The 26,447-nt window shown below is 49.4% G+C and overlaps 1 protein-coding gene and 1 long non-coding RNA gene across 6 annotated transcripts; one reads left to right on the top strand and one right to left on the bottom strand.

The window, feature by feature from the left end:
- Positions 1 to 451: 451 nt before the first annotated feature.
- Positions 452 to 26,447, bottom strand: USP2 (ubiquitin specific peptidase 2). Of its 5 annotated transcripts, none has more exons than XM_037067545.1 (13): positions 26,252 to 26,447; positions 17,080 to 17,885; positions 5,025 to 5,075; positions 4,468 to 4,567; positions 4,153 to 4,264; positions 3,946 to 4,056; positions 3,736 to 3,800; positions 3,436 to 3,539; positions 3,266 to 3,346; positions 3,061 to 3,139; positions 2,728 to 2,835; positions 2,438 to 2,558; positions 452 to 2,167 (listed from the first exon to the last, which is right to left on the bottom strand). In XM_037067545.1, exons 2-13 carry the CDS (start codon positions 17,842 to 17,844, stop codon positions 2,080 to 2,082), a joined length of 1,785 nt encoding a protein of 594 aa, XP_036923440.1. In that variant the 5' UTR covers positions 17,845 to 17,885; positions 26,252 to 26,447; the 3' UTR covers positions 452 to 2,079. The 5 variants fall into 5 exon arrangements, with proteins under 5 accessions (XP_036923440.1, XP_036923438.1, XP_036923439.1 ...); XM_037067543.1 differs by having other exon boundaries at positions 4,468 to 4,591; positions 26,252 to 26,446; XM_037067544.1 differs by lacking the exon at positions 26,252 to 26,447 and adding an exon at positions 24,178 to 24,269 and having other exon boundaries at positions 4,468 to 4,591.
- On the top strand, positions 8,802 to 25,753 carry LOC119001936 (uncharacterized). Its single transcript, XR_005069651.1, has 3 exons — positions 8,802 to 9,027; positions 21,744 to 21,913; positions 25,563 to 25,753. It is a non-coding gene; the product is annotated as an uncharacterized LOC119001936 (long non-coding RNA).

The following is a 26,447-nucleotide window of genomic DNA, read 5'->3' as shown; positions in this document are numbered from 1 at the left end:
ACCACCAGAATGCCCACCCAGCAATTAAAAAGCAGTTCATTTAAAGAAATGTCTACTAGATATGCTCATTTTCTTAGGTGTGAAAAGTGTTGAGGTTATGTGGGAGTGTCCCTGTGCTATGGAGATGTATGCTAAAATAGTTAGATATGACACCTCACCCCTAAATGTTATCCTCAAAAGAGTAGGAGTATATAAACAAGTGTGCCATTTAAGATATCAAAAAATACGTTTATCAGTGAATCCAGATGGAAGTATTCAAAATATGTAGTATTTCAGCTTTTTAGCAGAAAAACTTAAACTAAAAAGTGGGTACTTTTTCCCCCAGAACTCACAATTTTTTTTTTACAGTCTGACTGAAGCAGTGAAATATTTGGCCACTAATATGCTAGGAGCTCTTTCTGGATTCAACACCCCGCTCCCTGCCCAAATGAAGATCCCATCAGTACCAATATATTTCTCAAAGCTATTTATTCTGTACAAGGTTCCACTGCACATTAGATGTTCTTCTACTCTTGCTTACACAGTAAACAAGTGTACACTAGCCCTTTGGCTAAGGTTCATAGGTCTTCCCTGGAGAACGGTGTCAGGCCAGTTAAATTCGGGTTGTCTTTCTCTGATGCCTCTTCCTGGGAGCATCGGAAAGCTCCAGACTCCAAGGGGCACAAGCCAGGCCAGCTCCATGCACAGAGCTCCTTGCCTTGATGCTGAACAGCTTTACTCCCTGGGATAGCAAAGAAGTTTGCCCAACTGCTTAGGGCAAAATCATATCCATGGGAAAGAATCATAGAGCTGAGGCAAGATGTCTTAAAACACTCAAGCTCCAGCCCTGAAGGTAGGACTGAAGAATGATGCCAGGGGGAGCTGAGGGGTGTCATGGGCATCCCTGAGAAACTTGGTCCAGGAGGCTCTGAGAAGATAGGGATGGGGAAGGAAGGTCAGGGAGAAAAAGCAGTTAAGAGGGAATAAATTAAAGGTGAGAGAGGCTCTAGGGATAAGAAGCTTGTGCTATCCTTCAAACAGCTGGGGAGTAGACTGGGGTGGGTTAGAGGAGGTGGGCAGGAAGAACCTGATATATTATCATAAGAAATATCCTTGTACCTACTCTATTTTTTATCTCACTGCAATGCAAACAAGCCAGGAACTAAGGGCATAACCCCTCTCTCTCCCAGCTAGTGTGAACATGGCATAAGGGAAAAAGAAGTGGCTGAGAGGTATTTCAGGGAAGGACAGTTACCCCCCGGTCCCCAAATGCTATAAGGCACAATTTTTAGAGGCAACTAGATATATTCCAAAACATTTTAAAAATCCCTAAAAACAAACACACACACAAAAAAACCAAAACTTGTCAGATTCCAGGTCTACTGTGGCTGTACCTGGGGCGTGGACAACACCTACCTAGCACCACTGGGGGCTAGCATTAGAAAAGTTGTATTTGAAGAAATAAAAAAACAAACAAACAGAACTGACTCACACAACATCCCAGCTGTGAAGAGGTGTGAAGGAGAGCATTTCTAGTCTGAAAATATTAGTTTACGGTAACTGTAAAAAACTGGGCTTTTAAAAACCAAAAACAGCTTTTTTCAAAGATGTCCCCTGGTCTGTCCCCCTGGATTTAGCAGCGTTGAGAGGGCTCTTGGCTCGGGGGTGTTTTTCTTGCTTCTGGACCAGTGAGCAGGGTCCAGGTGAAGATTGGTACCAGGCTCAGGTGTGGCTCTTCCAGGCAGTGATCCTCCCAGCAGACTCTAGAGGGCGCTATCTTCTCAGGAGGATCTCCCCATAAACTGCTGTGGTTTATTACACTCAGGAAAAAACCAAAAGTGTAAAAAGTCAAACAAGAGAAGCCAAGGAGATACTGTGCTGGCTCTGGTCTCCGTGTCCTGCTGATCTTCCCTGGTATAGCTCAGGAGCACCTGGCTCTCAGCTCCAGACCCTGACCAGGCCATGGCAACTCCTGCTCAGCAGCTTTAGTTCACTTAATTTTTCTCTCATTTGTCAGGGTTTTTTGTTTTTGTTTTTCTTAAACTTAGGGTGTGGCGCCACCACCTCGAGGAAGAGAAAAAGGGATGTTGCTCCTCGCCACTACATACGGCAGGGGGGACTGGCCAATTCATAGAAGAGCAAATAGGCGTCGCTGGTGCGCACTTGGCTGTAGAACATGGATGTGACACTGTGGGGAAAGCAGGGGGAAGTCAGAGCCCTGGTGAGGGGGCCATCAGGACAGAGCTGAGTGGCTGAGGGAGTGTGAGGGTCCATCTCTAATTTCTAGTGTATACTCAGGACCAACAACCTCTTGTGTTGTTTTCAATTGGGCAGCAGACTCAGTGTTGGGTGGCTTTCTGGCTCTGATCTTTTCTGTCTAGTCAAGGTGGAAGCCCTACAGATGGGTGAGGTACCGGTGTCTGACAGCCAGGTGGCCTGTCTGAGATGTATGTCTCACCTGGAGTCATTGAAAGTGTGCCATTCGCCTGTCACTGGGCTCCGGCAGTAGGCTGTATAGTGGCCGCCCATGGTGGTTCCGGAGTGATTGGACACAGCATACAGGTTGTAAACAGCGTGATCTGAGGGGGAAACAGGATTTCAAGCCCTTGAGTCATTCCCTCCCTCTCCTGCCTCTATTCCTAGTTTTCCAAACTTACTCTCTAGCAGCTTCCCTCCATCTTTTGGCCTCCCATCTGTGTCTTAGATACTGCTGCCTTGTTTTTTCCCCTCCTGCTGAAAAAGACTCACTGGTGTTTTCTGAGGCAAATTCTCTCAAGTCCAGGTCTCTTAGTGGGAAATTCACAAATGTTGTAAGCTTGCTGGTTCGTATCCTGGATTCTGAGAACCGCTTCAGATCTGGTATTGATGTGCATCAAGGACAGACAGGGTGGCAAGAACAGAATCAAAATAAAGGAAACTGGGTACTAGGAGGGCCGGTACCCCTCAGGTAACAAAGGAGCAAACAAGATAAGAAAAGCTATTAAGTCCCCCCTTTTCCTGCTCTGTTGGCCTTCACCTTGGCCCCTTGTCACCAGACTCTCTTTAAAGTCAAGTCTCTGCCTTGATGGATCTTAAGGATACGCAGCACTAAGATCTTTGGGAACCTCTGGATGGAGAACTTCTTTATACACCGTTTTCTGGCTCGGCAGCGACAGCATGTCTGAAAGACATGATAAACAGAACTGGAGAGGACTGTGTGCATCCAGGAACTCCTGGGCTGGATCTGTGGTGGCAGCATCTTCCCAGAGAGCAATCCTGGAAACTGCTATCACGAAGGGTGACTTACGGGCTTTTCATCACCATCGAGCACATCCTCTTTGGTGAAGAGCCTCATGCAGTCCGTTAAAGTCACCTCAGGATAACCTCCCTGGGAGAGAAAAATAGTAAAGGTCAGAGGTCAACAACACCAAAGGATAAGAGTAGGAGTTTCAAAAGTGGGGCAACTGGGGTGCATACCTTAGCAATGGGCAATGAGAGGTCCCAGAAGGGATCAAAGACTGTAGAACAGTAACCACAATCAGTACACGTCAGGGAGCTCTTTAGCTGCCCAACAAAGAGATCTGGGGAGGAAGAGGACATATGATGCTTAAATATGAGGAAGTGAGCACATGGTCTTCTGCATATGTCTTGTTTCTCACTGCTCCTGCCTCAGAAAAAAGACCGTCTGGGAGAACAACTCTTAGGATTTTTCATGGTCTGCTCAGGTAAAAACCCTTAACAGAAAAAAACAGGCATTCCCAGCTTCCATGCACTTACCCCCAATTCGACTGTCTTCCCGTTCTAGATATTTCCTCCACATCTGTCGCCCTTTCTCATCATCACTAGGAACCAGAGAGAGGAAGACAATTGTGTCAGAGTGTAGACCATGATAAGTCTAAGGTCTATCAAGCTAAATCCTTAATATTCAAAAAACAAAAATCAAGTTCATAAAGTTTTTGCTTCCCATAGGTTTCTCCTCTTACTTACGGAAGATGATCAAGGTTCTCAGGGTTGGACTTGGGCCTCACTGTTACTCGGTTTACAGCATTGTGGAGCCCATCCAGAAGAAAGCGAAGAAATTCTTGAGCATCTTGCTGACTGAACCCAAAAACAAGAGAGCAAGTCATCTCTCTTGTCCTAAGAAGCTGATGTTGCTGCCACCCACCCTGGGGAGCACGCCTGCAAGGCTCTTACTTATAGCCAACAAAGCGCGGTGCGTATCTCTGAATCTGGGTCTTGAACTCAGATGGGCTCACAACGTCATTAAGAAATGATGTCCATATGGTCTGGATTAGTTTTGCAAATTCTATTACAAGGAGAGGGTAGAGGGTAGAGGACGGGTGAGACATTTTCTATAAGCAACTCAGAAACTAGAATCCCAATGAAGAGTAGCCAAAGAAGGAACAACAGGAGAGATACATATAAAACCTGACTACTAGTACAGAAACAGAAGACTGGAAAAAGTATCCAGAGGGAAAGTAGGACTACGTCCATGGACGGGGTCCTTACCTTCCATGAGGGCTGTGTGTGCATTGCTACTGTGACTGAGATCCCGCATATACAGCCTCTGGAGGCAATAATCTCTCAGCTCCCGGGTGTTGCTCAAGCACTGCAGAATGGAGTTCATGAAGCACTGCAAGATGTGATCCAGAAGATCGGTAGGGGAAGACAGACTTTGGCATCTCACTCAGTACCAAAGGCCCTCAGATTCATGTACCCCAGAAATGAATCCTCCCTCAGCCTCAAGTTCCTTTCCTTGTAACTGAAAGAGGCAGAAGGCAAATTCCCACTGCGGGCACAGATGACATAATTAGTTATTGCCTATAGAGGTGTATAAAAGGGTGTGGGTGAGCTGGACAGAAGTGGGTGGGAAGTGACAGATATTCTTGAGGAGAAAGATCCAGGCAAGTAGTTAGGCTGACATTTATAAGGGCAACTTTTCTTTAGCAGTGTCCCCTGCTGGTGGCAGGGAATCTGCTAGAGCCTTGGGAGGACTCTGGTTAGATTGGCCCAGTTGGGAGTGTAGGGGATACCCCCAGGAAAGAAGTAGGCTGGGAAGAACTCACCGTGTTCCCAAGGTTTCGAAGACCAGCCAGACCCTGGGTACTCTTAGAATTCTGTAAGAAAAAAAACACAGGGCATTTGAGATTGAAGGCAAAGAGGTTAGGCCTGTGCTAGGCTCTCTCATGCAACTCTCTGCCAATTGGAGCCATGAACATAAGGCCACACATATTATGCTCTCTTCAACTCTAGTCTACATACCTTGCAGAAAAGATTGAGGAATACCTGTCATTTTTCAATCCATAACAAAAATACTCTTCAGGACTTTGCTTTATCTTTCTCCCTGTCTTTATATTATTCTTCATTCTGTACCATATTGGAGACTATAGATAAGAACTAGAGACTAGGAATTCCTATACTTGGGAACATATTTGATTCCTGGCTACAAGAAATTTCAGGTCCCAAATCCAGGCACTATCTCAAATATTCGTACCTTTAGATGTTCAATATGTAAAGCAGCTGTCATAATGAGCACTTCATGGAAGTCTTGAAAAGTTCATTGACACAACATCTTAACTGGGTTTAGATCTTCAGCAGGGGTGGCAGGGTGAGGTGGGTGGGAACCTTAAGTCAGCCTGCTATTAGGAATGGCCAGAGACAGGTGGAATTCTTTCCAAGTAAGCTCAGGTCCTGAAGGCTGATTAAAGCCTGGGAGAATCCTCCCTGCCTGGCTCAGGTTTCAACATCCTGACTGGCCACTGGCTGGGAATCCTTATTATGGCAGATTATGGCCAACAGAGAGGCAAGCAACTGACTAAAGGTGCCACTCTTGCTTTTGTCCCTACTGTGGGAGGCTGGTGAGGGGGCTGGAGAGAGAACAGGTACTAGTGGTGGACTCTGAGCATGGTTTGTCCAGGTCAACGGCTAATTCTGGCCCTACCTCCAAGTAATCAGAAAACCTCAGGCTCAAAGTGTTAAAGAAGCAGTCTATAGATGAACCTGCCACCTACCCTCTGAGACAGGGGGCCTAGGAGCAAGCAACTCTGGAGAAACACTGGCTGGGATATGCTCAACCAGCTCAACCCTGATCAGAACAGGAGCCTGAAATAACTTAGCTGCAATTACTCATGCCTTGTGCTGACAGCTCAAAGCCCTGAAGGTTATCAGCTCCAAGAGGTGGGGAGGAGAGAGGGTAGCCAAAGGAGGGCTCTTCCCAGGAACTGACATGCTAATCCCACAAGCAAGAAGAACCCTCTTCGCCAGTTATCAGGTCTAATACTAACAGGTAGAGAAGGAAATATCTCCAGAAGAGACCTGATTTCCACTGTCAGCTAGTGAGAAAAACCTGTTGGCAGTAGGTGGGGTAGAAGTATCCTTGAAGAACTCTGCCAAGACTAGCCGTATATGGTTAGTCTTATATTTCTGACAATCTAAACTCTGATGTTCCAGTAAGAGGGCCACAACAGAAAGAACACCCTGGACAAAGACCTTATGAGCATTTCAGGAAGACCTAGAGAAGCATTCCCCTGGGGCCCCCCCCCCCAAAAAAAAACATTGCAGAAGTCTCTGTATTGAACATTTGGGACTAATGTTAAAACCTGCCCACAACAGAAACACCCACTCTACACATTTTTGGCAGTGGTTTATTAATTCTTACCCCCTGTGCCTCAGACATCTGTCTAAACAGGCTGTAGGAGAAAAGCGTTCTACCACTGGTGACCATGTCATCTACCAGTGTGGGCTCTCAGCTGAGAAACTAGTCAGTCAGCACCAGTGAAGGTGGGGGCTTTCCATGGTGTTGACACTTTAACTCTGACCAGCTGAGGGTCAAGAAGAATCTGTCATTGTCCATAGTTACTATTCTTGAAGATCTAACTCTACTAATGGCCTGGCAGGTGGGGAGTTGTTCTTTTAAGGAATTGCTAGGACCCTTAGTTCTTTTGGAGGGTGTGTGTGTGTTGGGGGGGGGTGGGGTGGGGTGGGTCATGCCTTTGTCTAAAATTTCCTGAGCTCAAAACCACATGCCAATTTCTAAGTGCTTTACAGAGAAGGTGGTTGGATAACAGGAGTCAAGGCGTGGGAATGGAGGAGACAGCAGGGCTGTTGCATGTCCAGCCCAGGTATTTTTCTGCCATGAACAGGCAATCAGGAGCTTCAGATAAAGTCAGCACTTTCCATTCCAGAGAGGAACAAAATGTCCTGGGAGTGACCTTTCTTGCTGGGAAAACAACCCTACCTCAGGGCTGACAGGGAGAAACCAGAACAGAAATTGGAAAGACCCTGCACAGCCAGCCTCTCACCAGGAGAGAAGGAAATGACTCCAGCTGGTATGCTGGAACTCATGTGTAAACAGTTGAAAAAGTTTGAATCAGGAACTTCCTTAATATTAGCCATCAGCAAACCTAATTTTGACTTAGTAGCGCCACTGTTCCAGAAAGTGGATGCCACCTTCACGTCAATAAACAGATCTGATTCACTTTCCAGTGAAGGAGTAGGGGGCTCCGGGTTAATGAGTTAATGCAGAGGAAACACCTGAGTATATGGGCCATATAAGGCTGCTTGAGGTTTGTGTCTTCACACTCAAGATCCTAGTAAAGGGCTTTTCTGCTTACTTCACCTGTGTCATGAGGGTCAGCCACGGAGCTGGCTGCAGCCAAGGAGCCTGGTGTGGCCCCAGCACGGACAGTGCATGCACTGCCAACACAGGGGCTGGTGCCTGTTACATAAGATCCGTCAAGCTCTGGCCCTCTCTTCCCTCCCTAGGTGGGCAGCGCCCACCATTAGCCGCAGCATTACTCTACATTGGCTACTCCATATAAGGCGCCCATATAGCAGACTAGGGTAGGGCTGGCAAGAAAAAGGAACTTGCCCTTTTTCACTCGTCTGCAAGCCCTCTGCCCTTCCCAGAGTCAAAGGATTCCTGTTACCAACCCTTTGGGAGGGCGCCCTTTGGGATCAGTGGGGATGAAGGAAGCTGCCCCTTTCTAATCAACCTTTCGTGCGGGGTTTTGGCTTTACAGCAGTCACACCCGCAGAGTCCAGTGTGCTGCCCGTTCCCTCACACGCTGATAAGGTTATCCTTGGTTATCCCGATAGGTGCCAGATATTAAGAGCCCGGGTACAACCCTGGTGCTGGGAGTTATGGGGGCGGGGAGGAGGAGGAAGACTCGAGGAACTCCGGGACCGAGACCTCAAACAGGGGAGGGGACTGCGAGTAAGCGTGAAATCACCTGGGGTGGGGGCATTCCTTGCCAGGACCCTGAGAAAGGAGCGGTGGGGGCTGGGGGCTGGGAAGAATCCGTGCCCGGGGCGCGCGACGGGCTAGAGGCGCGGGGAAAGGTGGGCGTCCCGGGAAGGAGGCGGAACCCCAGGCCCTCTGCATGGGGGTCCCGGAAAGAGGCCCGCGTACCTTAGCTTTGTTGAGCAGGAGCCCCACGAAGGTTGAGAGCAGCAGGGAAGGGGAGAGAGGAGAGCGTGGCCGCAGCTCCTGGGCGAGAGCGGGAAAGGGGGCGGCGAGGGGATCCTCGGGCAGGGTCACTGTGTAAGAGGTACGCATGCTAGGGGGCGAATGGTGGGCTCCGCCCCACGCCTAACGTAGGCAAAAGGACGCGGAGGTGTACCGCGTGGTCCTACAGTCCCGACGCTAAGACCAGCGGGGCTCACGTGACAACGTTCGCCGTGCCCGTCGATAACCGCTGCGGCGGGCCGACCGCAAGCTCCTCGGCCTCGACCACCCGGGCGCGCGCCGCCAACCGCCTCGGCACCCAGCTCCAGTGGCCCAGCGGACTGGCAGCTCCGCAGGCGCCACCGGCCCTGTGACGTCAGCGTACTGGCGAAGCCTGCCCCGCCCCCTTCTCCACCCAGCAGACTCCAGTCAATCTTCCAGCCCTGCCTCCTACAGGTCTGGTCCCGGCCCGGGCATTTCCCCAGCCGGTAGCAGAGACTTGCAACCCTCGAGTGAGGGCAGGGAGGGAGCATGGAGCCCCTGACCGGCCTCGGGGTTGGGACTCAGGAAAGTTGTCTTTGACGCCCGTAGAGGACACGTCCCCAGGACCGAGTATCAGCCGGGTGAGCTTCTCCCCCTAAGGCAGCACACAACTCCTAAGGCTTTTGTCGGGGAGGGGGTGCTTCAGATCATTTTGACGACCTGATGAAAGCTCTGTAATCTATTAGGGGGAAATGCACTTACACACAACGCTTTGTACAGCATTGGGGGTAGGGGGCGGGGCACTCAGGCCCTCTTGGACCCATCATCCACAAAGTCTGAGGGCCCATTCTTCCAGGTCAAAGAGATTGATTTTCAAGGCTTCTGACCGAGCGCCTCTCCTCGCTCCAGTCCTAATTTGGCCCATTATTGAGAGAGGCAATACTCACATTTTATAAGGTCCAGTAGGTTACTATCCCTTTTTGACTCCATGTAAGAACCTTTTTTGGCCTCTTCTACCCAGTTACTCAATTCCAACTCACAGAATCTCAACTTTCGATGTTTTTTGAAGATGGGGAAAGTAACTCAATGGTGGGGAAATGGTGTTCAGCTGGTGTGGGGGTGATGGTACAACTCTGACCCTAAGGGCAGAGTGCCTGAAGATCGTAGGTCTTTGTGTTTTGATTGGTGTTCCACTCCCCTCACCTATCAGGGACCCACCCAGAGTCTGCCTAGACAAAGTATCTTGCCTGGGAGTTTGCTATTTTTAGCCAATATTTTTAGCATTTAAAAAATACTTAGTATTTAGTATGAGCAGTAACAGCAGTATTTAGTATTTAGTAACAGCAGTGTGAGTTGTTACTCATCTGTAGCCTCCTTCTGTTCCTCTCCACATGCTCATCCCCACAAGTACACTCGCTCTGCACACATGATTATAGTCACATGGGATGTGTTCAGGACATATGTATGACTGTACCCTAGGCCACCCACAAAAGAGCAATTTCATGCTAATGAAGGGGAACACAGGTGGTTGAGAGCATGTGTTCCAGCAGTGGTGGTGGGAGGAGTGGGCAGGAGACAGAAGCTTCAGGGACTTCTGCTTGGTAAGGAAAGAGAGTGCTATATTAGGAAGGGTGATTCCTACAGTCACTGTCTTCGCCCATGACCAAACCTGGACCCTGGACAAAACACAACAGCTTTTTTCTTCATGCACTTGTCTTTCCAACCACAGTCCTACACGCTCTGTAGCAATGTTTGCATTTGATCACATCACTCTTCTGCTCAGAAACATCTAGAGCACCTGACTCTTGGCATCCAGTCCAGAAGCCTCAGGTAGCCCTGACTGTGAGACTGTCCATAGGCTCCTTCCACTGTTGCCACCCTCTCTCTTGATCCCAGCTGCCCACCAACCTGCTCTTACATTTGCTTTAGCATTTGCTTTCTCTCACTTAAACAAATCTGCCACTGATTAAGTACTTAATGCCAGGCACTGACTAAGTGCTGTAGATAAATTATTCCAGTTACTTTCCATAATAACAATGGCATAGTAACTATTACCTCTATTTTACAAATGAAGAACCTTAAGCCCTGATAGTTCAAATAACTTGCCAGGGCTGCAAAACTAACACATGACAGTGTGGGGCTTTTAACCCATACCTGTCCTAGAAAAAATTCATGCTTTTAACAACTTTGAGAAAATTTTAGCATGCCCTTCCTTGTGTCTGTTAATTACCTCCTTATAAATTAGAGAAGGCTTTGTTTTCTACAAAACCTCTAATTAACTCCACCTAGCTTTAAATACCCCTTTACAACATACCCTCAGTCTGCTAGCATTTGGTTTACACTGTGTTATCTTAATGTATTTGGCTTTGTTTTATAAGTGCCTCTAAGACTTCTGTAAATGGTCTTAGATTGTGTGTTGATTGTGCCATCACACTGAAACTTGAGAGACAGGATTGTGGGTTCTTAATAAATGGTATTGATCTCATCTCTGAAAGGGGCCAGACCAGACTCTGCAGGGCATCATGGAAGTCCCACTGAACCTCAAAGGGTGGGGTGAGTTTGCATGTTGAATTAGGGTGCTGCAGGATGCAGTATCCACTAGGCCCTCTCCCACTGGTGCATTTGGCCTAACTCCCTCTGACTTAAGCCAGCAATGTGACTACTTCTACCTCAGGATGTCCTAGCATTCTGCCAGCATTCTCTCTTCCTTTTTCCTAGGATGCAGAAGGTTATGGGCATCGGTGGGAGTAGCTCTTACACGAGCTCTTTGAGAAGTCTCGGGAGAGGGGAAGGAATTCACACAGTCATCTTGTCAAGCAGGTCTGCACAACCAACAAAGACTTGTGGCTTATTTCTCAACTAGCCAAGCCCCCTTGAGACCCTTTCTCTTTAATGCCATTTCTTGAAGTGGAATGGGTAAAGCATATACAGTTGGCCTCCTGTATTGATGGGTTTCACATCCATAGACTCAACTACCCTACATGAAAAATATTTTTTAAAATGCTGGAAAGTTTCAAAAAGCAAAATGTGAATTTACCGCATGCAGAGTGCTACACTGAATCCACATGAATGAAGTAATGTGTAGGCATACCTTGCTGTAGCCTATATGCAAATACAATGCCATTTTATATATAGAATCGAGCATGAGTGGATTTTGGTATCCGTGAGGGGTGGGGGGAAGTATTTCTGGAACCAATCCCCAGTGGATACTGAGGGAGAACCTTAGTTTCTGAATCTGGCTCTGGCTTCGTGTCTCTGTGACTCGAAAACACTGACCTGATCTGAGTAGGGTTCATTCTTGTAGCCTGAGACTGATTTCTCAAAGCCTGTGCTTGGTCTGCCTCCCCTATAGGATAAGTAATTTTCTACACCTCAAATCCTTTGTGGCATGGGGGGGGGGGCAGTATAAATAAAGTCAGATTCAGCTCTGTGAGGGCAAGACTGATAGTATCCTGCTTCCTCAGATCTTAGTGGCCTTGCTCCTGCACACAGCTGCTATTATCGCTGCAGACAGACAGACAGGTGGCTTGATAGACAGGCTGTACTGGTAGGGGTTCAGACTCCTTGTTGGGGGTTGGGCAAAGGCCAGTAGGAAGCCCTGATTCCCTGCATCACTCATACCCCAGGAAGCCAAAAGCTTTACTGCTTTGAGCCTCAGAGCAGTCTGGACTGAACCAGCTGGATTCTAGAGGCCCACATACTTCCCTCTCACTTATAGCTCTGTTTAGGGTACCAGTTTTACGTATCCATTGAGATAAGAGGGTGCAGGGGGGCTCGTGTACAGCTCTGCACCCTGAACATGATGTTCATTTCTATAGCCAATAGTCAGTAGAGCTCCTCCAGGGGGAGGGAACATTTTGCCAGGCTTGAATTAACTTTTGCATTGCTGAACCCCACCCTGGTACCACATAACTCATAAAGACATCCTGGGGAGGGGGTGGAAGGGGAAGCAGGAAGGATAGTGTGGGTCCTAATTGAGAAACAGTCTAAGTAAGGCAGCACCAAGGCCACTGGACAGGTCACAGCCCACAGATGGTCTTCAAGAAATGGAGACATCAGTGACTTGCTGACTAATGACAGACCACAAACTGACTGCCCTTTCTTTCTTAGCAACTGGTACTGGTTTTGGCCACAGGTCCCTCTCTGGCTTAAGATCTCCTCTGAGTGACCTCTCCTTGATGTCAACACAGATTCAAACCCTCAGGAAGTTTAGCCTCCTCAGTGTGGCTGACTGGGTGAGGACAGGCCCCAGGGTTTTAGGCAGACAAGCTGGATAAACAAGACAGTAGGGCTGCAGTTCATCCTGTCTGAGTAAACAGTGAGAAGGCAAGGGATGAGAGAGGAGGGCCACACTTGTCACTCAGGAGCTATAGGGCAGCCCTTGTCAGCCTTAACTTGTCTCTTTGGAGTGCTTCCCCTTCACTGTATGGCAGCAGTCAAGTCCAAAGTCCCACTCAAGAGAAAAATCACATGACTTCAGTTTATAAAATACAATCTTCCTGTCACTGAACAGCTGGAGCCCAGAGATTCAAGAGATGAGTCAGCAGCCCGTGGGGCAAATAGGACGCAACTACGTTAGGTTTCCAGACCTTTTACTCCTAGCAACAGGTCCCAGAGCAGGGGGCAAGGGTGTGGAAGAGATGGCTTGGGAAGACGCTGGGCCAGTCTCTGAGCCTCAGTCCCTGGCTCTGCATCTAAATAGCAGGTGGCTGGCCTGGTGACTGCTCTGGAGGGCCCAGGCCAACCCCCAGCTCTTGGGGATAGGAAAGGTGGCCTGGGCAAGGCACGGAGAAGGCAGGGCTGAGACTAGCAGGCAGAATGCCAAGGGAGGGAGCAGCTGGAGGGAGTGGAGAGGAGGAGGATTAGAATGGATTGTAGGGGTTAAAGCATAGCCCTAGCATAGCCATAGCAGCCCTTCAGGAACAACTTGTCCTGAGGTCCAGGGAACAGAAGAGGTGGGGTGGAGGGGGACATTACCAGGTTGGGTACTTGGGCTCCTGGTTCTCTGCAGGGCCAACCTACCTGGCTTGAAGTCCCCACTGGGAGTAGTGAAAACTTTTCTTTTTTAATACCAGTTTTGAACCATCACATCCTTCCTCTCCAACATGCCTGCAGTCTGCATTTGAATAGAAGGTAGGGCCTGGGGCAGCCCTCATTATTCCAGGCTGAGCTGCACTCCTGTGGACTGGCATTTTCTTGGACTTCTGCAAGTATGGAGGGTTACTCAAATTCACACCTCCCCTTCACCAGTTCTTTACTGTGCTTAGTTGAGTCTGTGATAGTCCAAGTTCATGTTGGCTGTTATTTGAGTGAGGGGAATGAGTCTGGTTAAAACTGTCTATTCTGGGTAGAGCCTGCTGCTGATTATTCCTACATGAATGCCAGCTGTAGTTCAAGTCAGCTGCCCTTGGTCCCCAGAGGAGTCAGGTCAGGCTGGATTCTGCTACAGGATACACTTTCTCATGTCTGTTCCTCCCAGGGCTGCTTCTCTTCCCACTCCAGGCAGCTGTCAAATGCCCCTTTCCTGTCGCCTTTCCCTCTAAGAGTATAGGAACTCTCCCACAGCACTGCCATCACTTCAGGTCCTCCATGTGCATTCTTGCTCCCCTTTAATGGATGAGGAAATAGAGCTTAGATGAGAAGTGTCCAAGGTAAAGAGGCAAACTTCCTTCCAGCAGTCATAGCCCACCCCAGCCACAGAAGATCTCTCCCTTTCCTACTACCTATGACCCTTGAAAACAATGAGGACTGCCTCCTATTGCAATTATTTTAAGAATGTATTTCCCCAAGTTAAATGTGATTACACTGAGGGCAGGGATCAGACTCACACATCTCTTGCCTCCTGGAAGGGTATAAAGAGGATGAACATTAACTGAGCACCTACCACGTGCCAGACCCTTTTACAAATAACCTTCAGTTCCTCACGATAATCTTGGAAGTGGGGACTCTGATCACTTGTTTTACACAGGAAACAGGTTCAGAAGTTAAGGAACTTCTCTGAGGTTACAGTGCTAATAAGCTGAGCACCTGTAAATTAATGAATAAGGTAAGATCCCTAAATGCAGGTGTGAAAAATTAGTGGGTTTTAGAAAGAAGTGGTCCAGACCCCATGAGTAGGGTTGTTGTCATCTCAGCAAGCTGCACTCAGCTTTAGAAAATGAGAATGAGAGTGGTGAGGAGAGGGGATGCAGTTAAATCAGGGCCTTACATCACTGACCCACTGGGGCCTTTCCTGGTTGACAATATCTTTTTGAGCTTGAGCTCAGAGTGGAACGCTGAGTAGTACAGCCTTATTGCCAGTACTTGAGTGGGTTGTGAGTTGTTTCAGGAAGGGAAGAGAGACCTTAGGGTGGCTAAGTGTGCCCCGGGACAATTTGCCATTCCCTTGAGGTCCTCTCTCAAAACTCCCCCTGGCTGTGGGGGTGAAGGGTGGGGCTAGGTGTCTGCTTTGGATGGGGTGGAGGGCAGCAGACTCCTGGGAGGTTTAGGATATGTCTGTGTGGGAAGGAGGCAGAGTTTCAGTGGAGTCTGACACGCCCAAGGAGAGCAGGGAGGTTTGTACTTCATCTGTGAAATGGACGTTTCCAAGCCTCAGGATACTTAATTTTTAAAAAAAAAGATTTTATTTATCTTTAGAGGGGAAGGGAAGGAGAGAGGGAGAGAAATATCAATGTATGGTTGCCTCTTGTGCGTCCCCTGCTGAGAACTGGCCTGCAACCCAGGCATGTGCCCTGACTGGGAATTGAACTGCGATTCTTTGGTTTGCAGGCCCACGCTCAATCCACTGAGCTACACCAGCTAGGCAGGATACTTAATTTTTAAAAATTGATTTTAGGGAAAAGGAAGGAGAAAGAGAAAGAAACACCCATGTGCCCTGACCAGGGATCAAACCCTAAACCTTGGTGTATCAGGATCATGTTCCAATCAACTGAGCTACCCAGCCAGTGCAAGCCTCAGGGTACTTAAAGATGCCCTGAACAGCTTGGAAAAAGGTAGATTCCCAGGCATTATCCCTAGAGAGTTTGATTCAGGGGATCTGAGTAAAGCCCAGTCCCCTGAATTAAGCCCTGCAGGTGATTCTCATGTAGGAAGCCTGCAGACCCCACTTTGAAGAACACTGCATACCATAAGAGGTATGAGCAGAGTTGGGGGACGCCCTCAGACAGCTCTAAGACCTAAGCCCCTCCACCGAGAGCCGCTTTCTAATTGCCTCCAAGATGAGCAACACCAGACATGCCCAAGTGAATCATGCTCCAACCCAAGCACACATTCCTCTGAGAGCATGTATGTCTTATCTCCCAGGTCAGCTCTGTGGTTTCCCATTCCTCCTCTACATGAGCCCTCCAGTGTGGCCAGTCCTGCTCTGTCAGGGTCTGAATGTCATAGCAGGTGTGAGCTTCTGTGTTGCCCATGGCACTTCACAGACAGCCAACCAAGGCCAAGACTCTCTAGGTAATGTTAGCAAAGTTGTCCTCTCCAGACCTTTAGTTATTCTTAACTTCAAGATCTGTGACCCAAAGCCCCACCCCTATCATGCACTACTGCTGTTTATCTGGACAAACTCACTAACCAACATTGCTTGTTGTGAAGGAGCTATTCTTTAAAAAAGGCACATGTCCTAGGAGTAGGGGAAGGGTGCATAAAGGGGATAAAACATCTAACTCTTCTGTCCATATGCCTGTCCATCTATTTACCCATCCACCCCCCACCCCCGACTCATTCACCCACCCACCCACCCATCCATCCATCCACCCATCTATCCTCCCACCCATCCATCCATCAACTCATCCAGCCATCCATCCATCCACCCACTAATCTACCCATTCCCCATCCACACATGCAGTCAGCAGACCAGCTGAGTTCTGTGCTACTCTAGGTACTTGGTGAGGGATCTAGAGACACCATTTTTTTTCTCATTCTTAGAGCACTCAGCACCTAATGGGTTACCAAAAACTAGAGAAAAGACAGAATGTAGTCTGTGCCCCAAGAGGGTGTGTTCAGAGATTAGATGTGACTGAGACCATGTCAGTCTTGCTCAGTCTCCAGCAGAGCCTCTTCCCTCATTCCAGCCCAGATAAAACTGGAATATATAGGTATCAGGTTTTCTAAAGCCCTAGACAAAAAATTGTCCAATGATATGCTAAGGACTGCTGTCCAGGTACCCTGGTCCTGAGCCAGCCAGTGTCAATTAGAGGAGAGTCCCTCTTCTCCAGTGACTAGGCCCAAATGCTAAGTCTGGTCTCCAGGCTGGGAAATGACAGCCTGAGCAAAAGAAGAGATACAACCAGAGCATGGAGACCTCTCTTACCAGAGGGAACACTGGTGGTCTCGGGCCTCAGCATCCAGTCCAGGATGGGGCAGGGCCTGTATGGGACCCTGACATGTTGGGTAGAAAAGTAGAGGGCAAGAATGGCAATGTATATGGGGGTGAATGACCATTTCTGAGAGCACTGCTGGACCATCATCAAGTGCACAGGTCCTGCAGTGTGGTTCCTGGGGAGAGTGGGAAAGCCTCTGAGCAGGGCAGCGAGCCTCTAAGGCATCAGACATACCTAGATGACTTTCTGTAGCTGCTGTGAGAAAACTTCTGTGTTTGGTAATCAGTAGAGTTGGGAATCCTTCCTTCAACTGGTTCTTCTATCTCACTGGCTGCCTCCCCAGCCCATGACCGAGTCCCCAAAGGGCAAACTCACCATGATGTCTTGCCCTGGGGAGCTGGGGCAGCTGGGCCCAGGGGTCGGGCCTTTACCCTTCTCCCACAGAGTAGAACGGCCACTGGGTCGGTAGGTGGGATTGAGGACTTCCGGGACTCTTGAGAGAGGGGCCTGAGGTGTGCTGCCCTTTCGACCATAGTTCTCCAGGTAGTCAGAGAGGTACTCGGAGCGGCTGGCTGCCTGGTAGAGCCCCTGTAAGGCACACAGCTCCTTGCGTGTGCGGGCCAGCATGGGGCTGCGGCCCAGGTTCCCAGGGTCTGTCCGGTAGCTATCTGAGGTCCGCAGGCTGGAGAAATCTCTGGCCAGGTCTAACTGACTGTTCGACTTCTTCTGGGTCAGAGTTATCCCCTGATTGCAGGAATTCATGGGCAGGTAGCTGGGGGAGCTGTTGGTTACTCCATAAGGGAATCCACTGCCCCCGCTGAGTCCACTCCCTGAAGGTCGGTCAGTGCTCCGAGTCTGGCTCTCAGCTTTCTTACCACCCCCGATGATGTCTGGTCTCAGCAGGGGGTAGCCCCTGTCATATTCCAGGATGGAGGAGGGGCCATAGGTACTGGGACGGGTGAGGAAGCTGGTTGGTGGCCCTGGTTTGAAACCAAGCTTCTCCTTCTCCAGGAAGGAGGCAGCCAGGTTGGCCCTGTAGGAAGAGGGAGTGTAGGTGCCATAGCCTGATTTGGCATAAGGGGCATCTGTGTAGCGGGCCGATTCTGTGTAGCGCTTCAGAGTGGAGGAGAGCTGGGACATCCTTCAGCACTGCACTCAGTGGGGACTGGGAGCCTCATGGGCTGAAAGACAAGGAAAGTGGTTGTCAGAGGGCCCTGCCAGGTGTCAGGCTCCGACTGTACCTGCTCTCCATCCCCAGCTGGCCAGAGCCTTAGATCTCAACCAGGGACCACATAGTCTATTTCCACAAGAGGCTGGCCTGCCACTGGAAAACATGCCTATGCATGTATGTACACACATGTGCATGCAGGTCTGCATGCACCCATGCATTCACACCTCAATCACAGCATATAAGTTGTATGGCTTTTATAAACTACACAGGGCAATTAGTCTCAGCACATCCCAGCCTCTCTGAGTGATCCCATCCAAAACTCAAAACATGGGAGTAGGGACTGTCCTCCCCTGTAGCCCTCCAAGCCACATGGTATTCCAGCCCAGACCAATTGGCTCCCTCCCCTCAGTTTCTACAGAAGCTCCCCAGGAGGAGGGATGCCACTGCCTCACCCTCTGGACTGAGAACACTGGACAGTTCAAGTTAAGACCATTTCCCTCTCTTCTGACTTATGGGTTGAGGAGAAGTCTTTCTGGAGTCAAAACAGTCTGAGCTGGAATGACCTGAGGATTATTTGGTCAGATTCCTGGTGAGGAAAGGAGGCTTATGAGAGGAAGTAACGGGAGCTAGGGGAGGTGGAGGTTAGTAAGCATGTGGCAGAGATGGGGCTTGACCTTGGTCTCTGGACTCCACCCCAGAGTTCTTTCCTGGACATGGTCTCCTGCTGTAGTGGGGGAATCCTTGTGTGGTAGAACCCACCTCTTCACTGAGCTAGGTCTTCTAAGTGGAGTTAGGGCACAGTGGCCTTTAGGAGTCTCCTACCAACGAACATCCATCCCAAATACTTATGTTGATAATGTGCAATGGGGGCCCCCTAGAGGCTAAAATCCTGCACTGTAGGCAGAACCTGTATCCACCCCAAGTCCTTACAGCTGGGGTAGATTTGGAGAAAGAACACAAAATGTCTGAATTTTGAGTTTGGAGGGCCCTAAAGGTTCATCCTTTTTTCTTTTTTTAAAGATTTTATTTGTTTATCTTTAGAAGGGAAGGGAAGGGGGGAAGGAGAGAAGGAGAGAAACATCAACATATGGTTGCCCCTCGTGTGTCCCCTGCAACCCAGGCCTGTGCCCTGACTGAGAACCAAACTGTGATCCTTTGGTTCGCAGGTCCACGCTCAATCCACTGAGCTACACCAGCCAGGGCAAGGGTCATCCTTTTAAAAAAAACTTTAAAAAATGTTTATTTTTGATTGCTCAAGTACAGTTTTTTCCATTTAAACTCCTTGGTGTGTAAATGGGAAAAGCGACACTGATTTGCCCAAGGTCTCATATTAGCAGAGCTAGGATTGGAATCCACGTCTTTCCGATTTCCAGCACAGTGCTCTTTATACTTTACTTTGATTCACTGCTCCCCATAAAATTTAGGCTCACTTGGGACCCCCAGAGTACTCTCATCACCCTAAAAACAGGCTTTATCTCATGGAGCTTGGAGGGCAAAGATGCTTTGGAGAGAGGAGCACGGAAGATCAGGCCGCTTTCCTGAGGGCCACTAGGGAACTTTGGGGGGTTTGGGAGGGCAGAGCCACCTGGGACTCTCAGAAGATTGTGTGCAGGGGCTGGTTTTTAAACTCTTCCTGTGACTGACTAGCTGGGTGATTTTGTCCTGGTTCACAGGTGGCAAACACAAGGCCCGTGGGCTGACTCCAGCCCTCCACCTTGTTTTGTCTGACCTGGCACCTTGTTTCTACCCGGTGGCAGCACCAAGCTCTCACTTAACTGTTAAGGAGTAGTTATATTTATACAGTCCTAAAATTATATTTGGCCCTTTGAAGGTAACCGTGAGGCTGATGTTGCCCCTGGTGAAAATGAGTTTGACACCCCTGCCTAGTCATTTCATGTCTCTGAGCCTCAATTTTCTCACATGTAAAGTATGGTGATGAGTATAACATCATCATCATGATTCTTACCTCACAGGGTTGTTGTGAGGATCAGAGATAACATGTGAACGCACTCAACAGTTATTGACAGCAGTTATTATCATCTCCCCCAGCCCCTGCCAGGCAGCCCTCTGGCCCCCTCCCTTTGTAGGTCTATAATAAATAATGTCAGAAAAGGAAAAAAAAAGAATAATGTCAGGGCTGGCTATCACCTGGCCTTGGTGGCTTCTGATCTCAGTCCTGAGCACCAAAGGTTCTCCTGTAGCCCCCAGTAAAATGAACTGATGAATGGGCAGTGGCAACAGTCTAACTCATTAGCAGTCAGTGGCTTAGGCAGCCCGAAGCCTGCTCTAGGCTGACAGCTCAGCCCATGAGGGCAGAGAGGAGCTGGTGCTGAGCCCCACATGTTGAGGACTTGGCAGAGAGCAGTAGAAATTCAGTCCATGCAAGGCTTGGGATGGGTACAGGGGTAGATCAACAGGTGGCAACTTCCATATAGGCCCTAGAACAAAACTCCTAAGGCCCTGCCAGCAATTTTCAGTCCAGACTGGCCCACATTTATTGTCTACCCTTTTCCCACCTGGCCTGGGGCCCCCTACCTTCATGTACACTCCCTTGCCCATTGTGCTCCTACCTCTAGCACAACTTTCACCCCTTTTTAGGGAAGGTAACTGTAGGAAGACCTATTTAGGGTTGGGGGAAACCACAAGCTTTCCTCCCATTTGCTTAACTTGGACACAGAGAAGGAAGAGTGAAGGCCGAGGGAGGCCATGGGAAGAGAGCGACAGAGGCACAGGTGGCTGGGGCTGGAGCTGGGGCTGGGTTCAGTCCTGCTCTATTTCAGTATTGATGAGACTTCCATCAATAATTCAAAATCATAGAAACTCCAGGTCTCAGGAGCTGGGCTCTGGGACACCTAGCAGCCAATCAGATATAATACTCTCAGGGCAAGAGTTCAAGCCTCCTCCCCAGGCTGTCTCTCCTCACCCCCACACAAGGTCCCAGCGATTGGTATTCTGCAGGCAGTGTCCAGAGCTCATGACCTCTCCTGGCACTGCTGATGATGCAGAAATGCTGGGGCCATACAAGGTACAGCCTGGACAGGGACAGATAACTGTAGGACAGCTAATGAGTAGCCCTGGGAAGGGTTGGGGGCTAGAGGTAGAGCCACACCTTAGGCTCACAGAGTCCCAGGAGGGCTCCTAAATGGCTGCTTTCCTGTCTGTTCCAGTCTGGCAGCCAGCTGACAGACTTTCCCACTCCCAACAGCAGCCCTGGGTGTGAGGGGTCATAACAGACTGTCACTAACAGACCCCCAGAAACTGCCTCTCAGCACTGACAGCTGGCTTACAGGTCCCATGTCTGAAAAGAGGATCCCTATTGGGGTTGAGGCTTTGAGTATGTTTATTCCCCCTGCCTCCCACCCTGTTTCACTCTTTAGAAAAGTGCCAGTACCTTTCAGGTGAGCTGACAGCTTGGGTTGGCACCCCTTGGCATTACCTGGCAGGGCTCACCCTGGAGGCTGCATATTACACCATGGGTGGGAAAATAGGCCAGGGCCCTGGCAGTATCCTTGCTGCACAAGACAGGGACGGGACTGGCACTTACATGACTGAGTCTCCTTGTTGCCATAGCAACAGCCTGAACTGAATAACCTTTTCATGGGGCAGTGGGAGGCAAGCCAATTGTCTGGGACACCATTCTCCCTTTCCCTGTCCAGTGTCCCCTTCCCCTGCTGCCTGGCACCTTTCACTGTTTCCTCAGAGCTGGCAAGTACAGGCATGTGGCTCCAGGAAGTGCCTCCCCAGGTGCCTGCCATCTCGGACAGCAGGGGCAGTGCAGTCTACCTTCCCAGCTCCTTCTCCATGCCATCTTCACAAATGTGTCCCCACTTTTCCCAGCTCTCTTAGAGTTTCTCCTCACTTTGCTCAGTTCCTGCATCTTGGGAGGGACAGCAGCATTCCTCTGCACAGAACATTCAGCTTCCTGATGGGATATTGAGCCATGCACCATCACCCTGGCCAACAGGTACTGAACACCTCTGAACCAGGTACCATGCTGAGTACTTCACATGCAGCACTTACCACATGCCTGGTGCTCTGGTAAGTATGCTTCATACTGTGTCCCTCAAATGTTAGTGCAGTTTTAGCTTTAGTTCTTTTGGAAGAAAAATTGCCTCAAATTTACAAGCATCATTTAAAGGTTTAATTTTTTACATCAAATTGAAGTAGGAAATATTTTAATTCAAATTTTAAAATAGACAAATTTAAATAATGAAGCATTTTACATTCATAGTTCTGAAGTTTTTAAAGCTTAAAACAGCACTAAGACTTCTGGGATACTGTGTTTAATTAATTTAATCCTCAAAATTGCTCTAAGCAGTAGGTCACATGCGGCAAACACATGTGGCTGAATGGGGCCCTCCACCTTGTTTTATCCAGCCCGTGGCACCTTGTTTCTACCCAGTGGCAGCACCGAGCTCTCGCTTAACTGTTAAGGCGTAGATACATTTATACAGTCCTAAAATTACATCTGGCCCTCTGTGGGCAACTGTGAGGCTGATGTGGCCCCTGGTGAAAATAAATTTGACACCCCTGCAGTAAGTGCTATTAATAATATGTCCATTTATAGGTAAAGAAACCATAACCTGTGCAGGTAATGTGTGATCCCAAGATCACACTATAAAGGGTGGCAGAGCTAGACTGGGACCCGTGTTCAGTCTTCTAACAGCCACTCTGAAGTTTGCCCCTCAATTCATACCATCCCGAGCTCTCCCTGAGCTGGCACACAGTGGAGGACCTGTGGCATAGGGTGGGGGCATCACTGTCTAGGTAACAGCATGGTGGGTACAGACTCCTGCAGGAGCAGCCCTGTGCGGTTTCCAGTGCAGGGGAATGAAAGCAAAGTCAGGTGCAACCTGAGCCCCTGTACAATATTTATCAGCATTGAGATGGTCCAGGAGGCCTCTATTTCACCTGCAGTGCCAAGCTCCTGCATGTCCCCTGGCACTACGCTCTATGGACATGTGCCCCAGCCTCCTATCCTTGCTGCAGCTTGGCTCACTCCCCAAGATACCCAGGCCTAGTGAGTCAGGGGGTTAAAATGAAACCTATACCCCAGGTGCATCCAACCCCCTTGCAATCTGCCACTGTCATTTCCTGTTGCTTATGTGAAAGGCTCCCTAACCTGCTCAGCCAGGGGAGGACTTGCTCCCAAGGAATCCTAGGCACTCCTGGCATCCAGGGTAAAGGGATGGGTAATGCTCCACATCCCAGCAGTCTTCCTGGCCCCTCTCTGTCTAAATTTGCCCTGCTTTCTGGGGTGAAGGCATGCCTCATCATTGCCTGGATAGAAAGCCCACAGGTGGGTTTCAGAGACATGCCTCAACAGGGTTCAGTTCCTCCTGCCCACATGTCCAGGACAGGTGAGTGAGAAGAACTAGGTAGTTCTGACAGGTGCTGGAGAACCTTCACAGTGGTGATGTCAGAACTTCCCATAGCCATTTGTGAAGGAATAAGGTACTGCTGTTGTGCTAACCTGAAGGGAAGAGTGGGTCGAGAAAGGGGCCTCGTCTCCATCTATACTCTCTGACCCTCACTGTTAGCCTGTCAGGCACTGTCTGGGCACAAGCATGAACTTGAGAGTCCAGGGATGTCATGTCAGGTGCGGAGGATGCAGGTAGAGTGAAGGTTTGGAGTGGTGATATTTGTGCTCACATCATCCAGGAGATCTAGATCTGTCTACTCATCTCAGGCCCCCAGGCTCCTCAACCTGCCCCCACCCCTCTCCCAGCCTGTCACTAGCAGCTCTATCTCTGAGGGGCTAGGAGTCAGTGACCCATTAGTTTAGTGCCTAATAAATAGTCTTACATGCCTTGACAGGAGGTCATCTAAGGGAATTTGGGTCCATTTCTGTCTCTCTTCCAGTCTCATGGGCTGGGAGAGAGGAGGGAGAAGAGGTAAAATAAAAAGATTGGAGATTATAGCAAGAATCCCATCTGAAAAGAAGTGGGTGGGCCCAGGGTAGTCTCTGTTGGGTGATTCTCTGATTTGGGGTTGGGAGGGTAGGCATCTCTCCAAGAAAGAGCAATGGAGGTGGGCCTCCAGGCAGCACTGAAATCCTTAAATTCCCTTTCCAGACACCTCTATTGAGGCACTCTCATGTTGCCTCCTTGCTGGGGGACAACAGCTTTCTCTCCTCCAGGACTTCATTCTTCATCTGTCCTTGACCTCCAGCCTTCAGTCTTGCCCACAGCACCCCCCAGGCCTGATAGGGCAGTCTCTCAAATGTTCCCCTAAACAGACAGTCCAGGGCCCTCTGTTCAGTGTCCCTGTGAAGCTCAGGTATTAAAGGGGCAGCTACTAACCTGTGTTGCGGGGGCAATGGGCAGGATCTGGGGGCTTCTCCTTCCCCAGCTGGGCGAGTAGCACAGTGGAGAGCCCAGAGGCTGGAGTATGACTCTAGGCTGGGTAATCTGGTGCTCAGGTTACCCAGCACCAGATATATATATAGTATCTTATCTGACCTCACAGAGCTGGCTAGTTGGCTCAACTCACATGCATTACAAGCCCAGGGAAAATTAAAGGGGCAGGAACTGGCCCTCTCTCAAAGGGTTGTCCTGATGGACCTGTGCCAAGTGAGGAGACCCAAGAGGACTTGAAATGGGAGACATTTTGAAGTGGGACAGAAGGAGGATTCAAGGTGAAACAACTGGAAAGAGGGTAGTGGGACAAGGGATGGAATTGATGCAAAAATAGGGAGAAGCAGGTGTCAGTCACAGACTTAGCAAGGAAGAAGCCATAGGGCTAGTCTAACTACTTTTGAGATGGTGAAGACCTCAAGATGGATAGCAGCTTGATCAAGGGCACACACATAGAAAGAGGCACAAGAGACTAGCTCTCAGTATTTTCAGTCCAAACTCTTTTATAATGGACTTCTAGGCTCTGAAACACTGGGCAAATCACTTAAGTTGTTTGAATCTTAGTTATTTTGTCTATAGACCAGGAACAATGGTCACAATAATGCTATATCTCACCATTGTGAAGGTTAAATAAAATGTCAATTTCCTGGCACATGGTAAGAGATCAATAAATGATAATTATTATATTGAATACTTCCATTTAATAATTGACGGCAGTACTTTAGCACCCCTCAGGTGAAACTTTCTAGGGAGAAAAAGGCTACTGTGCTACCCCCGGGAGTGCCCCACTCTAACGCCAGAGAACAATCTCCTGCTTCTCTGAGCCGGTGTGTTCCAAGGCTTGCTTGCTATATTCCCAGCTGCCCAGCCAACCCAACTGAGAAGGGACAGGCCCATTTGGGCTCCTTCCTCCTTTGCCTAGAAAAATATAGCAAGTGCAGTTTTCCCCAGGAGAACGCCTAGCTGCTTTGGAGTGGCTCCACTCTACCTGTAGGAGTGCGCAGTATTCCCAGGTCACAGAACTGGGGTAGGAAGGGTCACAGGAAGAAGGAGCATGATTCTTAACCTCTCAGGCCTTGGTACTCTTGTTGGCTCTCAGTCTTTCTTGATAGTTCTTCTTGTGGACTGGTAGTCCCTGAAACTGTGCCTCCACCCTGTCTCGGGACAGGCTACTGACTCAGCTCAGGTCCTAATGATGCACTTCAGAGGACGCCCTTGTCTGGGTCCTTATTCCAGGCCCTGTGATTACCCCAGTCTGGAATGAATCTACAGCATCAGAGAAGTGGGGTGCCCCAACCCCAGCTCAACCAGTTCTTTCCTTCACCTTACAGAGTCCAACTTGGGGGACTTTCTTATCCTCATGCCTGGGGAGGTGAGCATCTCCACAATGTCCAATTTATCCCCATTCTAGAAGCACCCAGGTCAGAAAGTAAATGTTCACAACAGCTAGAATGGGTTGGCCAGGGTTTCCCTTGGCTAAGTTACTGTCCATGGTGCACACCCCACCTGCTTTTGCTTTGGTATTGGTCAGAATTTCAAAGATGCCTTATTTTTCTATTTTTGGTTGGGATTGGTGGAAAACCTCCGCTTTCACTTAACTGCTGCCCTCCCGCCATCTCCACTCCCTCTGGCAAACTGACCAGAGGTAGCCCCTCACCTTGTCCCTTTAAGAGGAGGGAGGACATGAACTGCCTGCCCACTTGAGGAAGGGATTGACAGTGTCTAGGCGGCACTCCCAGGCCACATACCACACAGGGCACAGAGACCTGGACTCGCCAAACAGCATTTCCTTGGAACACATTGATCAGCACACAGATAGCTCTTCCTGGCACCCTGAGTCCTCAGCTGGCAGGCACCCCCACACAACCGGCATCCGCAGCTGGAGCTCCTCCGAGCAGCTGGCACTCACCCTACATTTCTAGTGCCCATTCTGCCTTAGGCAATTGCTGACACCTCACTTTCTGAGCCTCAAAGGCACTGGCCTCTAAACTCTCCCCAGCCTCCGACCGTTGGCACGTACCTGCTTTTTCTCCGGGGTTGGACGAGTCGAGCTGAGCACAAGCATGGAGTTGCGGATGAGTCCCAGTTGGTATTTGCTCGGAGCTGTGAGCAGCAGCTGACGCAGTTAGCTCCCTAGCCTTCGCTCCAGCCCGCCTTTCCCCCACCTCCACCGGGGGCCCAGGAAGGACCTCCCCGGGAATTTGGCGCCACCCAGC

The sequence above is a fragment of the Sturnira hondurensis genome, unplaced genomic scaffold (genome assembly GCF_014824575.4).
Source record: "Sturnira hondurensis isolate 20B ecotype Veracruz unplaced genomic scaffold, ASM1482457v3 Scaffold0017284, whole genome shotgun sequence".
Classification (NCBI taxonomy): domain Eukaryota; kingdom Metazoa; phylum Chordata; class Mammalia; order Chiroptera; family Phyllostomidae; genus Sturnira; species Sturnira hondurensis.
This window is presented reverse-complemented; position numbering and strand designations above follow the sequence as displayed.

Coding starts and splice junctions, on each gene's coding strand:
- USP2 (XM_037067543.1), bottom strand. CDS start 17,844: ATGTCCCAGCTCTCCTCCACTCTGAAGCGCTACACAGAATCGGCCCGC. Junction 5,076..17,079: donor CCCCAGGGCAAGACATCATG/GTGAGTTTGCCC, acceptor TTTTTCTTACAG/AATTCTAAGAGTACCCAGGG. Junction 4,057..4,152: donor CCGCGCTTTGTTGGCTATAA/GTAAGAGCCTTG, acceptor TTTTGGGTTCAG/TCAGCAAGATGCTCAAGAAT.